This window comes from Gigantopelta aegis, chromosome 2 (assembly GCF_016097555.1).
Source record: "Gigantopelta aegis isolate Gae_Host chromosome 2, Gae_host_genome, whole genome shotgun sequence".
NCBI classification, from domain to species: Eukaryota; Metazoa; Mollusca; class Gastropoda; order Neomphalida; family Peltospiridae; genus Gigantopelta; species Gigantopelta aegis.
This window is the reverse complement of record NC_054700.1, coordinates 42,641,106-42,657,910: the sequence shown is the minus strand read 5'-3', so window position 1 is coordinate 42,657,910 and position 16,805 is coordinate 42,641,106. Positions and strand designations below refer to the sequence as shown.

The 16,805-nt window shown below is 34.7% G+C and overlaps 1 protein-coding gene across 2 annotated transcripts in view; it reads left to right on the top strand.

Annotated features, from left to right (window-relative positions):
- The first annotated feature begins 808 nt into the window (after positions 1–808).
- LOC121385862 (ankyrin-2-like) overlaps positions 809–16,805 on the top strand; it is a 29,232-nt gene continuing 13,235 nt past the window's right edge. Inside the window, exons 1-7 of one of the 2 annotated variants that reach the window (XM_041516661.1) lie at positions 809–1,110; positions 7,392–7,477; positions 9,848–10,024; positions 11,429–11,488; positions 13,693–13,806; positions 14,466–14,559; positions 16,527–16,681. In XM_041516661.1, coding sequence (XP_041372595.1) covers positions 819–1,110; positions 7,392–7,477; positions 9,848–10,024; positions 11,429–11,488; positions 13,693–13,806; positions 14,466–14,559; positions 16,527–16,681 — 978 coding nt within the window. In that variant the 5' untranslated portion in view covers positions 809–818. The remainder of the gene's footprint in view (positions 1,111–7,391; positions 7,478–9,847; positions 10,025–11,428; positions 11,489–13,692; positions 13,807–14,465; positions 14,560–16,526; positions 16,682–16,805) is intronic. The other variant, XM_041516654.1, reaches the window with a different exon arrangement.

Sequence of the window (16,805 nt, the reverse complement as noted above, 5' to 3'; positions counted from 1 at the left end):
TGAAAATTATCTTTGCCTTTCTTTTGGTGTTCTGTATAGGCCTACTTATAAATGATACATAATATATTACGAGTTTACAGGTACCATTCTATAATTTAAAACAAGTAAAACAAAATATAACAAAGATTTAAAAAAAAAAATTTGAAGTTTGTGTAGGGCGGGGGGGGGGGGGGGGGCTGACATCTCCAGCTCCCTCCCCCGGCTCCTAAGTAAAACAAAATATAAGAAAATAAAAGATATTGGTTGATAATTCATTAGGTGTTGTTTTTTTTTTTTGGGGGGGGGGGGGGGGGGGGTTACGTAAAAATAATACTTATTATGTTCAACACCGTTTACTAGTATTTTTTATTTATTTTATGTTTGGGTCTTTTACTTCTAAGCAAGCTTATTAAGTAGTTCGTGTAATGAAAAGTTAAAGTTTATTTTGTTTTAACGACACCACTGGAGCACATTGGTTAGGCCTAATTAATCGTCGGCAATTGGATGGCAAACATTTGGTAATTCTGACTCGTAGTCATCAGAGGAAACCCGCTACATTTTTCCTAATGCAGCAAGGGATCTTTTATGCACTTTCCCACAGACAAGAAAGCACATACCACGGCTTTTGTTTAGTTGTGGTGCACTGGTTGGAACGAGACAAAACTCAATCAGTTTAATGGGTCCACCAAGGTGGTTCGATTCTGCGACGCAAGCACTTCTAGCGAGCACTCAACCGACTGAACTAAATCCCGCCGTATCTCGTGTAGTGAAGTATATAGGTCATTGTGAGATAGTTCATTCTATTTCGCTATAATGAACTCGCCCAAATCAATTTGACAATGAGTTCCCGTGCAATTTGTGGATGCACAGTACTGACATCGAATCCAAAAATGGCACCTAACAAAGAAGACGAAACAATTTGTGCTAAGGGAGACAAAATTGTTAATGTAAACACCAGCATAAAATCTAAATTCGTCCAGCAAATCTGCTCCATTTTAGTAGTGGCGCGAATTTTGGATTGGTACCAGGATTTAAAAAACAAAAATCCACTGTTGGCCTTCGCTTTTTCTCCTATCGAATACTTGGTGAAAGGGCCGCTTTTGTTTGTTGCAGGACAGTTTGGACGACATTGTAAGTTCAATCAGTGTTCAGATTTCAAGATTTTATAAATTAACAACCACATTTTGTAGAAATATTATTCAGCGTAGCCATTCTGTCCATTGTTTACATTTTCCCCATTGCTGATTGAGTGTTGGTCAGGATGTCGCGTGTCACGTAGTGCAGCCTAGTTGTTAACGACACCACTAGATCACATTGATTTATTAATAATCGGCTATTGGAAGTCTTAGAGAGGAAACCCTCTACGTTTTTGTGTTCGTGCAAGATTTGAGGGTGGTTGGGGTGTGCAACATTTATGATTTTAAAATTGCACACAATACCTTATTGAGGTTATATTCAGTGTTTGAAAAGGGCACCTAATATATTCAAGAGTACACTAACATTGATACATTATATATTAGGAAAGAGTTCAATCCGTACCCCTTTATAATCAAGTCTCTAAACACTAACACTAAAACTAACCTTAAAGCTTAACTATTGAAAAAGGGGTAAGGGTCGAACTCCTGCCCCATATTATATATGGCAATACTCTTCCAAGTCTGAGCCCAAGTACTCGTCTCTTCGAGAGCTAGACGGATGTTTGTACAGTTAAGATCGCTCTTTCAGTCGCAGATTATTCTATAGTGAAAATACGGAATAGCAGACTACCACACAGTAGACAAAGATTCCCGCACTAATCCTATGATTGACGCTAAATACCTTTACACTGATAATTTTCAAGTTTGCTGATAACAAATATTTCACTTATTTACCACTAATACACACACTACTGGAAAAAACCTGTCAGCATCGTGTATTTAACCAGAATATTATTAAAAGGGGGGTGCTGTTATGTTCTTCACTAAACACAAAAAGTGTAGACCTATTCATTTTGTAGACACTGGATTTTTAGAGGCACATTTAAATTCTTACATGTATGTATCTATGCGTGTGCACCCCTATGCGGCCATGTTTTTTTAATTTTTTTTATGTCAATACCAAAAGATAAATGACAATAATTAGCTGAACAGTTGGTTCATCCAGATAACAAAAATTCCCATTATTTATTATGGGTTATGCTAGTTGTATATAAAACTAGATGTAGTTTAGATGGAGTATGGTAGCCTTACACTGCAATCCCAACAATTAATAAAATATCCACGGCAAAGAACCATGCCTTGAAATTGTTTTCAAATATAGTCCACAGCAGAAAAGGTGCTGTGAAGAATGAAAATCTCCATAGCATTGCCGATTGATGTGGGCAATTGCAGGGGTTGCACTGTTTAATCTAAAAAATATGACTGCCATGTAGATTAGCAAGCCCTCGTTAATGTCGATGCAGAGAATGGGTCCACCAAAGGGGTTTGATCCTGTGATGAAAACACGTCAGGGGCCGTATGCATGACGACCGTATAACTATTTTAACTGCGTTTAATTTCTAACCAGCGTATAAAAACTGAAATTTCCTATGCATGAAGCACGGTTAGGACTAACCGGAGGTCTTAAACGCGGATAAAGTTACACACAATTTTTTGTGCGTTTAAGTATCTTAACCGCGTATAGGTCAGAAAACAACATGGCTGCTGTCATTCTTCAGCGTTATCGAGAACGCCGATTACTGAGGAGAAACAGAATATTTAGGGACCGAACTCATCCGTTTGATGTTTTTGACGATGATGTCATATTTGCCAAGTTTAGATTTAGAAGACAGGAAATTCTAGCAATCACAGATGACATCAGCGTCGATATTCTATTATCTAAACGGATGGGTTCATTGACCCCTCTTCTGCAAGTGCTAATTACACTTAGATACTTTGCCAGTGGCAGTTTCCAAGACGTTTGTGGGGAGCTTATAGGAGTTGACCAGTCAACCGTAAGCCGAACTGTGACAAGAGTCACCGACGTCTTGCTACGTCAGGTACCAAACCATGTTCGATTACCCAAAGGAAAAAAACAAGATGCCATAAAAACTAAATTTTATGACATGAGTGGATTTCCAAATGTGGTTGGATGCATCGATGGGACTCAGTTCAAATACAAGCTCCTACGCAGAATGAACATGAATTTGTTAACAGGAAAGGCTACCATTCCATCAATGTTCAGGTAAGATGATTTATGTATTATAAATATATATTTCATGAATATGTATGTATGTATATAGGTATGTAGGTATGTGTGTAGGTCGGTAGGTATGTGCATGTGTATATAGGTATGTATGTATGTATATAGGTAGGTAGGTATGTAGGTAGGTATTTAAGGATTAGCTTTCGGTAAGGTGCATGGGTGGGTATATGTTGATAAGTATATGGTAATGTGCTGGCTGGATTATAAAGTGTTTATGTTGATTTATGATTGAAATATCTTTTGTATGCATTTGTAAATTATTTCAAATGCATAAACAGTTAATATTTGTTTTAAAGCTGATGTGTGACGCAGACCTCATATTCATCAACTGTATTGCGAAATGGCCTGGAATTGTACATGATTCAAGAATACTACGAGAGTCATCTTTATTCGAAGATTTTGAGAACAAAAGGCAGCCTATGAGAGGAATCATCTTAGGAGACAGTGGCTATATGTTGCGTGACTGGTTGTTAACTCCGATTTCTAATCCCACTACACGTCAAGAGAGAAACTACAACTTCAGTCATAGTTCAACACGTACAGCTATCGAACGGGCCATAGGAGTTTTGAAGAGGAGATGGCACTGTCTTCGCAGACTTCGTTTGACTCCTGCCAAGGCATGTAAAGTTATTGCAGTATGTGATATGCTAAGTAACCGTGCCAGAAGGCTCAACTTAGATGTCCCAGACACAGACAGTGACAGTGACGATGAACCTGACTATGAACAAGCTTCAGATGCCCACATGGAGGAAGTCCTACCTGTAAACAACCCAATGATAGAACGTGCCAGGCTTGCTGCTGGAAAAACTGCCAGAGAGAGATTAATCAACAATTATTTTCACTGAAAGTCCATCGTGTTAAATATTATTAATTGAATATTACTTTGCTTCCTTGTGCTTAATAAAGTGACCACGAAACAACATAAATATTTGCTTTCTTTATTACGTATTACAATTACAAAATAAACGTAAACAATAACTTTGCCTAAGTAAAACGTAAAAACCATACTTGTTCATAGCATGTTGTTCATTAATAATGTAGGTGTAATAAGGAACTACAAAACTAGTTCATTCAGGGTATTCATACAAATATCCCTATTATTAAATGAATTTATTGCAGTTTTCATTACAAAATTTAATTATGTAACTCGTCTTCCTTTTCAATTTTATCAAGTTTTTTAATTTCTAAAAAAAATCTTTTTGTTTTTGTTATTGAAAAAAATGGTCATGGCCTTGTTTTTTTCTATCTCACTTTTGAGATATTCCTCAAAGAGATCATTCTCAAGATCATCTAGCCCTTTCTCTACCAAGGACTTTCTTTTTATTTTTCTATTTTGGGCCTTTGATTTCGTTATTAATATTTTGTCAAGTGATGGTGAAGCTGATTGTTTTGCTTCAAATGTTTTACTTTCATTTACAATAGCAACTGCTATATTATCATTGTCCTGACATAGTGTTGTGTCTACATTTAAAAGTGGTGTTAAAGTGAGAGATGAAGGTTTTGGACCAGAGATAGTTTGGACGGATGTCAAATCCTCAGGGTATTCCTTTGAGCAATGTGGCGTGGGTTCCGAGGAAACCACACACGTAATTTCAGTGTTATTCTTGCACTCGACTGCTTGTGTTTGTGGGTTTTCATAAGTGTCTGTTCCTTGCACTGAAAAGAAATAAATTATACCTAATATTATTTATTTTTGTAATAATCATTATTACGTATTGATTGAATAAAATTCATTGCCATAAAATTTAAAAGAAATTATAAAATGAAATGGTGTTTTGTTAAAAATAAAATATTAATGTGAGTTTGGTTTTACTTTTTAAATGTGTTAGAAAATAGTTGTTTTTGTTTTCTTGCACAATACAAGAAAATAATGTAAATTAAACTAGGGTTACCTTCTATTCCAGTGTAGAGGTTTGAATTTTCTCCAATTATGGTCACGATGATGTCCTCGTATGGCACTGGTTTATCTGGTGGTCCACCTCCCGTTTTCGTCTGTCTTTTCTGCTTGTTTAGGACGGCCCCTTTCAACGATCTCCATTTTTCTTTCGCCTCTTGTGGTGTACGTTCTGCCACGCCGCATGCACTGATTTTTGCAGTTATTCTTTTCCAAATATCCCCCTTAACCTGTTTGTGACAGTTTGGTTGTTGGCCATAAACAATGTTTTATGATCAACACTTATTTCTTCTAATAGCACTCTTATTTCAGTGTCTGTAAAATTCCCTTTCCTATGTCTCTTGGCTTGATTTTCCATTATTGAACAGCATACAAGCACTGAATGGTACTACTAGTAAGGGACGACAGTTACATTTAAGCCCATCCCTCATCCCCTCATTGCACGTGCATGAATACCGCATGAGTGTTCCGAGAGTATTGAGACAATGAAAGAAAAAGCTATGTATCGTAAGGTATTGTTTGTACATTTGTATAAATAGAAAGCCCTACATTTTGTTACAATATAGGCCTAGTAATGAATTAATTTTAAACTTATGTAAGCTATTATTTAATTAAAAAAACAATACACGTTTATACATCATTAATTTTATCCAAACATTTGTAAAAATGTGGGTTAGACTAAACTGTTTAATATGGAGTGAGCGGTATGAGTGGGTACAATGTAACTACTTAATGGTGGAAAAGGTACGTACTGACTATGAATAGCATGATTATAATATGTAAAATCATATAATACCTAACCTGTTTAGCTGTGTAGAGTACCCCCTTAAAATGGCCAAACCATCGTATCACCCCACCCACCCCATTCCACCCCACCCCGAGTTACACATGGTTCTGAATAAATATTTGATATAATTTAGAAGGCCACCAATTATTTCACCTTTTTTTTAATCGAGAGGCAACACATAAAACCCTTACAGATGACATCGACATAATCATCGAACTCCGACATTTCCAATTTTCCAATTTTATACGCGGTTAGCTATCGGCGAACATAGTCATGACTTGTGCATACTAAAATGCAGGTAAAGTTACACGCAAATAACTATACGCGTTTAGAGAGTTAAACGCGTTTATATTTATACGGTCGTCATGCATATGGGCCCAGGTGAGCACACTATTGACTAAGCTAGATCCTGTCCCTGATAATAGTGAAAGTAAGTCGAGACTATGCTTACAGGAAGCACATTTGAAGTGCTTTCTGGAAAAATGTAGTGGGTTTTCTCAGAAGACGTGTGTTAGGCTGGCTTTTCATATATGTATGTCATCTCGAGTAACCTCTAGCCCTCCCGTTATTGATATGTTGTAGGGAAGGATTAGACTAACTTGGAGAGGACTGTGTGTAGAGAGGACTGTGTAATACTTCGGCAATCATCGACGACCAAATGGTAGCCAGCTACTGTGTCTAACAAACAAAATGTTTTCTAAATCAGATGCCACAGAGCTTTAGTTTGATTATTCTTGAGTCCAGTCATGACATTAAACTGATATGTTGTTAACCAGTACCAACGCTACACTAAAAAACCGGATGCCTCTATGCGAAATGAACCTGTGTGTTACTTTCTTGTTGTGACGTACAGAGCAGGTGACATGTTGATACTGGTTAACAACATGTAAGCCTTCCCCTACAACATGTCAATAAGGGGAGGGCAAGATGTGACTCGAACTAGTATGTTATATGTGATAATTTGAGCGTACATACTAAAAATAAAAAGTCCATAAGTGCTCCTACTAGGTATGTACGAGTATGAAATGTTTGGAATTGTATATTACTTTTTAAACAGAGCGTTTTTTTAAAAGTATAATCTTGCCTGAAAACCCAAAACCCCCATTAATTTTCAAGATTTTGGGTATGTAATTTTACCCACCGTGCACTCTGACCAGAAACCTAGGCGTGTGTCATCCATCATTTGTTGTCCAAAAACATATGTCAAGACACTTTCCATATATACGGTTTCCCCTGCTGACAGGTAATTTTAAATCATGCTTTCTGGTTTCCGCAAAAAAATGCAATGGGTTGTGATTAAAACAGTCGGATGATGTGTGTCGGACACTCACAGACATATGATAATGATACAACTAGTTTAGCAGGCGAGCGTATCTGTTGCATGACGGACGTGAAAATCTTACATGTTTATGGAAAGCCACGCTAAGATTTATCAAATATTTAATACGGAACTCTTTGTCCCAAGTTGTTTGGAATATCTACTTAATATTACTTATATTGTTTTTTCAGTTTCATATATTGATGAGAAGGCTGCCCAGATAATTGCGACCATGGCAGACACGGTTGGCCAGTTATGTCAGAAATCTTTAAATAAGGTAATTACATGTGGAGGGTTCATTTTAGCCTTCTGTTAGCTCTTTTAGCTAGGAGTCAGATGGTGCCTAAGTCTATTTTTTATATAGATAGTATGAAATGTTTTAGTTGCCAAATCGGTTGCAATGTAGAGGAGCTGCATTTCCAAAACATGATATATAACACCAATTTCCAGAGTTAGAAATGAAGGTATGTACTCATGTCGGTACAACGCAGCAATACGCCAATAGTGTTTCCATCAAAACTCAATCCATGTCCACTGAACAGGGTTTTAAAACTGCTTCATGTGATGTAAGCTATGTTATGTTGCACCAAAATCCTTTTTTTTTCTTCAAAATGACTTAAATAGATATATATTGGATTTTGGAAATGAATTCTTCACTAATATATACTCTTCAAAAAAAGTAGGGGAACCTGAAATATTAATGTTAATATCAACTTTCAGACCTAACATGCATTTTGACCACAGACATCCTAAAGTACTGTCGGAAATAGAATAAAAATGATTTTCGTCGATTATTTCTTGCATATTAAACAGACATGTAAATATTTTGTAAATATCTATTTAATTATAGTCTACCTAATTTAGCATTTACTTGTGTTGGCTCTCATTGATGTACAAGGTGGTGTTTATTCTTGAAATTAAAACAAATATGTCGGTAAACAGGTGATTTATGCACTTTATTGGAACAGACTATAACAAAGTTTGGTCAACATAAATATTATGTCAATTTCATTGCTGTTACAATATGTGAGGGACAGTTTCTGATGAAGGTTTACCCCTATTCCTTTTCAAAACAAAATATTTGTAGACATTTATAATTAACTTTTGAGCAAAACTGTCACAACCATTTTGAGTTTGTGATCTATTTTCCGGTATTAAAGGTGCTATCTCAAAGTTGCAAAATGACCGCTATTGCAAATCATGTTTTATTGAATTTTGTTTTAGCATTTAAAGACTACCCCTTTAACTATATGCCTATAAATTAAATGATTATAGAAAATGATTTTATCTACTACTAGAAAATACATTTTTATTGGAGAATCTTTATCACAAATAGATGCTCACATATAACTTCTGATATAGCACCTTTAAGTGGTTGCAAGACTGTAAATTTCTACTATATTTATATTGAATTTATATTCACTAAATATACTGGTCAAAATTAATAATTTATGCTGCAATTCAAAATAATCAGTTATCTTGCAGTTTTAAATTAAAAGTTTGTTTATGGGTAAATGAAATTGACACATATTCATCAAAATGTGTTAGTCTGTTCCAATAAAGGTCACAAATCTGTTTACTGACATCTTTATTTTAATTTCAAGAGTAAACACCACCTTGTACATCAATGAGAGCCCAAACAAGTAAATGCTAAATTAGGTAGAGTATCATTAAATAGGTATTTACAAAATATTTACTTGTCAGTTTAATATGAAAGAAGTAATTGACAAACATCATTTTTATTCTATTTCCGACACTACTTTAGTAAAGAACGTTCAGGTCTGTTTATCAACACACTGAAACACATTCCATAGTTTGCACGTGCATCATGCAGTTGCCCTGTACACGTGTGTGTGGTGTCATTCTCAATTTTGACCATTTCCAGGAAAGTCGATTAATCACTGTTTAACATTATTTCTGTCAATCTTTCATTCTGTTGATCATACAGTTGTTATTGTTTTGTTTTCAGTCATTTTTATTGTTTGAATTTGCAATTTACTGATTTAAAAAATGTCAAATTTCAAATTTCACTTCTAACCCCAATTGGTCCTTCAAGATCTTTGGTGGTTATAAAACCTACTGTAATACTGAAGTACAGGTTGTAATGTTTGCCCAATTAATTCACTATTATCATATAACCATTCCCCACAGCTAATATATACCTTACACTTTTGGCAATTGTAAATTCTTATTAAGTTTCCCCTACTTTTTTTGAAGAGTATACATCTATACATGGACGTAACTTTGTGATTTCAGTAAAAACATTAAATAAAGTATAATTAACTTCGAAACTGGCAAAGATGACCAGTTATTCACACAAAACTTAAAACTACAAAAATGTAATTAATTAATATATATATTAGCACTAACTCACAAAACAATATGAAATGCCAGTATCAAAATCACTGTTCACCCAGTTTTGTTTTTGTGGGGTACTTTTAAGGCAATAATTTGCCTATTCTAAAAGCATACAAAAATAACAACACTTTTATTTTGAGAGAAAAATTGTATTGTAAAATATATATAAAAAATTAATTTGTATATTTTTTATTGATATATCATTATCAGATGATTTGAGAGTTCAGTGTTGGATACTTATTGATTTGTTTATCTTATTCATTCCTTTTTTTCTTTCTTTTTTTACCAGAATACTGCAACTCCCACACAGAGAAGCAAAACAAAGTGTGTAGTGAGATCTATTCCCGGTACAGTGATCACATGGTGTGTGGACGTAGTATGTAATCTCTCGGAACGATTACTTAGAAAATTACAGACACTTAGTCGACGCAAACCATCGGAAGACACCATTCAGAAACAGTTTGTGGTATGCAAACACAAATTTACGAAGCCTGTTTTAGACTTACATGGGTGGAAACTACATACGTGTACTATGCTTAAACACGTCTTTAAGAAAAACAGGTTTCGTAAATTCGGTCCAATATTTTTCTTTTACCTTTATACCATATTAATGTTAGTGAATATATCCCAAAATAACCTTCCATAAGCGTACTAGACCAGGGGAGGGCAACTGCCCCCAGTGCTGGAGCAAATCCTCAAAATCTGGTAAAAACAGATATTCTGGCAAAATGAGCTGACCTAAAACGGTTTCACCATATATTTCCATCATTCTGCCCACAATATTAGAGGCAATTTTTTTTATTTTTTAGAATAACTCATGCCACCAGTAAATTTTATAACAAATCTTCCAACTGCTAACAATGGGCGGGATGTAGTTCATTGGTACAGCGCTCGTCTGCTGCGTGATCGATTCCCGTCGGTGGGCCCATTGGGCTATTTCTCGTTCCAGCCAGTGCTCCACAACTGGTGTATGTAATATCCTGTCTGTGGGATGGTGCATATAAAAGATCCCTTGCTGCTAATCAAAAAGAGTAACCCATGAAGTAGCGACAGCAGGTTTTCTCTCTCAATATCTGTGTGGTCCTTAACCATATGTCCGACACCATATAACTGTAAACAAAATGTGTTGAGTGTATCGTTAAATGAAACATTTCCTTCCTTCATCTACTAACACTTTTAGAAAAAGTCACTGGCTTGTTACCAGTACATGTATAGGGTGTATACCACCAAATCAAATCCCATAGATGACAATAGTAACATGTGGCTAAAACTCCTATATGCAGCGTATCAATTGACATATAAATACTACCACCCTTCGCCCTTAAAGTAAATCAGAAAAAATGGGGGTTAAACTGCTCATTTCAGACATAACCGGTAGCATCTATGACTATCCTAGTTCTGTTAAAAAAAATTATGCTATTTTTAGTAGGACTCCACACGTTTCAAGCACAAAGCCGTTGTCAAATGCTGCATTAACATATTTTGTAAATATCATTCTCCTGCTCCCTCTTTCCACCGACAATCTAAGGATTTTTAAGCTCTATCTCCCTCTTTAGGTGACATATCTGATTATTACTATTAGTAAAATTGTATTTATTTAAAGTAGGGCTGGTGAATTTTTAATCATGGCTAGGTCATTTTTAAAATCCCTGATCCCATGGCTAGTGGATTTTAATAAAATTCTAGAAGCCCTGGTATTGGCCAGATGAAACAACATTTTATCACAACAAGACTTGGGGTATTAACTGCTCTATCAAAAGTTAGGTGCACCTTGAAGTTTGACACAGCTGGATGTTATTTGGTTTAGTACTAACTTTACATATTAATTATCAAGGTATTACAAATATTTAAAAAAAAATTCTTATTTCAGGTTCAAGGCTTTCAAAATCATGGGTTTCTGTATGTTATCGTTCTTCCACTAGAAATGTATGTAAGTATCATAAACACATAATTCTGCTCTTTTACGATTGATTCAGGCTATGTAAATATAATTAAATTTCTTTTACATTCATTTTAAAGTCATACTATTTGTCCAGCCATAGCATTGTAATTTTCTTCATTTAAGAATTGAACGTGATTTTTTTTTAGTTTCATGCTAGTATGAAATGCAAAACCGCTTTACACACTGTATGAATTCCAAACACATAACCATGTCATTAATGTAAAGCTCTTTGAAATAAAAAGTGAACTCTATTTTCCAACTATTTACTATTTTATTAACACGAAATTCATACTCAACATTAGCGGAATCCCTATGGTGGTTCGGCTTTTTCCGTCAATAGCCGAATGAGAGAATGACAATGTTACAATCATTAATACAATTCATATTAATTTTTTTGCATTAAATGTCAATACCAACTAGAAACATTTTGAATTCACTATAAACATATAACGTAAGTAATTTCAATAACTTTTAACCTGTAATAAAAATGTCTGCAGCGATCTATTTTGTATGGTATAATTTATATTGAAGCGGTTGGTGTATGAATATTTAACTACGAACTGCATGGGCACCATTTTTTGATTACTGTCCAGATTTACCAATTACGACGTTGAAATTACAGTTATCAAATTTTGAGTGCGTGAAAATTCCATATGTTGATAGATTTGACATGGAGAAAGTGGTTTCAATGTTTCCGGAAATGGATGAAACAGGTGTGTCGCGAGTTTCTGTGTTTACTGTGTAATTGTGGAAGTGGCGACAACACAGGATCGTTTTGGCGTGTATGACTTCAAGTGGTGCGACACAAGTATTCGTGAGATTTAATGTGTTTAAATTAAAATCTCCAAAAAATTGTATAGGAACATCTGACATGTTACGATGTCTGACGCTGACACTTGGAAGTTTGACAGCAGACGATTACTGTTTGATGTCTAAAAATAGAATCTCAAGGAAATTCCTCGGGGATTCCTTTTTTGACATAATTCGTAAAGTAGTTTGACCAAACAAAGGCATTTTTAGAGATTGGAATTATTTCTCGATGAACATAGTATAAAAATTATTACAGGGATCATCATATCTGATGACTGTACTTTAGGGAACATTTTGTTCAGTATCATGTCGCGATTCACTACACAAGTTTAAGTGATCACTACACAATTTGAAAACATTAATCAGTAGTTGCTAATCAATTTTCAGTTGACTGAAAAGATCGCTAATCAAGATTTTGACTTTGTATTATTGAGCATTATTGGTCCAAGAACCAAAAGAAGAATTCAGAATAAAATGGATCTTGTTTATGTTTTTATTAATAAGCATGTTCCAAATTTAATTACAATGATTGTCTGTTATTTCTTTTTAGGTTCATCTGGGTATGAACCAAACAAAAGTACAGCAGACTTTTATCTGAATGGCTTTGCCGATTCACAATTGTTTGGAAAATGTTTTTCAAATTTTGTTCAATGAATGTGAAAAAAAGCCCCTGGCAATTCTTAAATACTGTACTGAATTTAAAAATAATCAACACTCATTTGAAATATGTGTGAGTCATAAAAACACATAAAATGAGTATTTAATACATGGCTAGTGATAATTCAGTGTTGGGCTAGTAAATAACTATTGCCATGTCTGACGGACGGCTAGTGAATGTTTTTGGGTCAAATGTGGCAGTTAAGTCTGTTTTGTAAATATGAATATCCTGCCCCAACTCCCAACCCACCAGTGTTAGTGTTTTTAAGCTGTATCTCCCTCTTTAGGTGACATATCTGATTATTACTGATAATTAGTAAAATTGGATCAACTTAAAGTAAAGTAGGACTAGTGAATTTTTAATTGTGGCTTGTAACTTGTTTTAATCATTGATCCCATGGCTAGTGGATAATATAAATATTCTAAAAGCAAGCCCTGTAAGAATAACTATGAATGAGTAAATTTACAAAACGTTTGTACATGTATGTATTATAGTATTTGTATGTATTACAGTACAGATCCAGGAATGTTTGCAAGCAACTACTTAAATGGAAGTTATATACTAGTGGTGACTGCATATTAACATAATTTAAAAAAAAATTCATAGTGAGGATGGGAGGGATGTCTAGATTTGCACACACGCACACAGACACAATACAAACAACAGGATCCACACTTGTGAAAATAATATTGAGACATCACAGAATGTATTTTCTGTTTACCAGGTTTATCTGCTGAGATATCTCCATCGCTGGATTCACAATACAGATGATCTGTCATTTCCACCACATGAACTTTTATCACCAGAAAAACAGGCTGAGATTCAGTCAAGACGAAAGGTATGGCCATTGTTTTTACGTCGGGTCTGCAACATCATGTTGACGATCGACTTATGTGATGAAGAACAAGATCAAGATTCTTAACCAATTTTAGAAATTTATATTTAACTGAAATTAGATATGCAGTATTTTTCACTGTATTAAATAAACTTTATAAATAAATATGATTTCCAAGTGATGAATTACAATAATTTCAGGACTTATTTCTATGCTTACATTTAGCTACAGTTCAAACATGCTGTCCTGAGCGGTGTACATATTTATAACTTGTGTAAACCTGATCATTATAGTCTGGCATTAGAAAATTACTAGTCGTTAAACATTCATTCATTTAGAAAATTGCTAGAACGATAGTTCAATTCACACTGTGCTTGTGCAAGTCTATTTTTGTGTAATCCAGATTGTGCTACTAGATAAGAGTATCCTATGTGGTGGCAGCAGGTTTCCAAGAGTAGATCAAAAAATTAATCATGGGGATCTCTCCTCCCACTAAAAGTTCAAATGAACAATTTATTTACAATTTTTATTTCAATTGCTTTGAAAGTTTTTACAAGTTTGTATGCAGAAGTATTTATTTAAAAAAAAATTCTTCACTTTCATTCATTATTGGTGGTCTTTTCAAAACATTCATGTAAAATTTAAATATGTTGTTTTTGCAGGTGTCTCCAAGAAAGAAATCCAGAAACCTGTTAGTGCGTTTGTTTGGTTTAGGAAGACCAGGAAAGCTTCAATCAATTAGTGAGGAAATGAAAGGTATCACAATACAGGGGCGGGACGTAGCCCAGTTGTAAAGCATTCACTTGATGCATGGTCTGTCTATGATCGATCCCCATCAGTGGACCCATTGGGCTATTGCTCGTCTCAGCCAGTGGTGTAACAAAGGCTGTGGTATGTACTATCCTGTCTGTGGGATGGTGCATATAAAAGATCCCTTGCTGCTAATTGAAAAGAGTAGCCTATGATGTGGCGACAGCGGGTTTCCTCTCAATATCTGTGTGGTACATAACCATATATCTGATGCCATATAACCGTAAATAAAATGTGTTGAGTGCCCCGTTAAATAAAACATTTCCTTCCTTCACAATACAGGGCACAATATTTCAAAATCTTAGGTAACCAAAAGTTGGTGCAAGTGATTTTTACGTAGGTAACAGATTGTTTGGTTACATGAATTATATTTGCAAGTAGATTACTTGTGTTAGAGCTAGGCGGTATTAACATTTCAGGTTCGCTATTGTTGGGGGTAATTTACTTTGGTATTGTGCTGTATACAGTATTGACAAAAAAACTCAAGACCGATTTCGAGAGGTTTTTTGTATACCTGGTTCTAAATGCATTCTTGCATAATGTTCATATTATTTCGTAATCTAATATCACCATGTTGTTCATGTACAAATTTGACATACTAGATTTTCTGTGATCAATTTTCTTCAACTTTTGTTGGGAATACAGTGTTCAAGATCAACGGTATCCCAATATCCTAGGGATACCAGAATTTAGTTTTGGATACCAGACTTCAAGAACCCAGTATCCCACAGGGATACCATATAATGTTGTTGGTTTTTTCAATCCTGCATTTTTAATTTTCACTAAACATTGAAAGTCGTCATTTACTGTTGATGTAAGTCACAGTATTTTCGAGCTCGTACCCAGTCTAATGCTATGCCATAAGTTAACAATATCTCCCCTAACTCGTACCCAGTCTAATGATACACTGGAGTAATATCGGCGTAGCAGTAGACTGGGAACTGCTGAGTCGCTATTGTTTTTGTTGTTTGAGATATTGATTCCACATCTGCAGAAAATTTATACAGGTAAGTTTATCATTAATAATGTCAGAAACACTTATAAATTTCTGTTAAATATTAATTTATGTTAGTATTGTTCAAAAATAGATTCCGTTTGATTGCAAATTTCATAAATTCTGCGATTGCGGTGTTGCAATAGACTGGGAACGAGAACAGTGTCATCCAAGTTTGTTAAGATGTTATTTATGAATTTAATTTAAATGGGATACTAAATTCTCAGGTGGGATACCAGATTTTGAAATGTTAGTATCCAACTGGGATACTGCCCAAAAATTTAAATCTCAAACATTGGAATATGATGAACACATGCTCTTGTCGATCAGTTTGAGTAATGTCGTCAGATATATTTTAATTTTTTATATTTTTGTTTTACTTAATTTGGACAATATTTTTCAGTACTTCTATTGACATGATACCGATAGTATACGCCCAGCTCTAATTGGTGTGCTGCACATCAGTGTCTAATCATTGTCTAGAACAGTATAGATTTCATGGTATTTTTGGAATACATGTATAATGTTCTGCTGATACTTAAGTTTGCATCTTTTAATTTTAGAACATTACAATTCACCATATAATCAGTTGGCACTTTGCATGAATTTAAAGTTGGGTGAATGATACATGAACAAAATGAAAGTTCACGTGAAATATGTGTCCTGCAATATTAGCCACTAACACACCTAACCCAAAAGAAGGCAGTTGTTAATTATTTAGAATTTCATTTCTTGCACCTTCAAATAGAAAATATAAACACTACTTAAAATTGTTTTTTTAAATGCTTTATAAATAAACCAATCTTGTTATATATATTTAAAAAACAACACTTTAATATTCAATCTTATGTTAAAAATTTACTGTGATTGATTTTTGTCAAATTCTACTTAGTTAATAATGGCTATTTTGTGATTTAAGGCGAACTGTCGAAAAGTCCCAACAAGGAAGATGCTGTTGAGAAAAAACGGAAGTTTGAGGATGTCGAAGATGAACAGGAATCGGATGAAGACAATTACGGCCTGGCTGACCGTGATCTTGAGAATTACGTTAGTGATGAGGATCCTGATTATGAGGTACACACAGACTACCAGTTTTTATTGTCCCCCACCAATACCCATGGACCAATCCAAATATCCCAACAGCCAATCAAATCATGTAACAAGAAGTGGACACCATAGATACAATGGGGCGGGACAT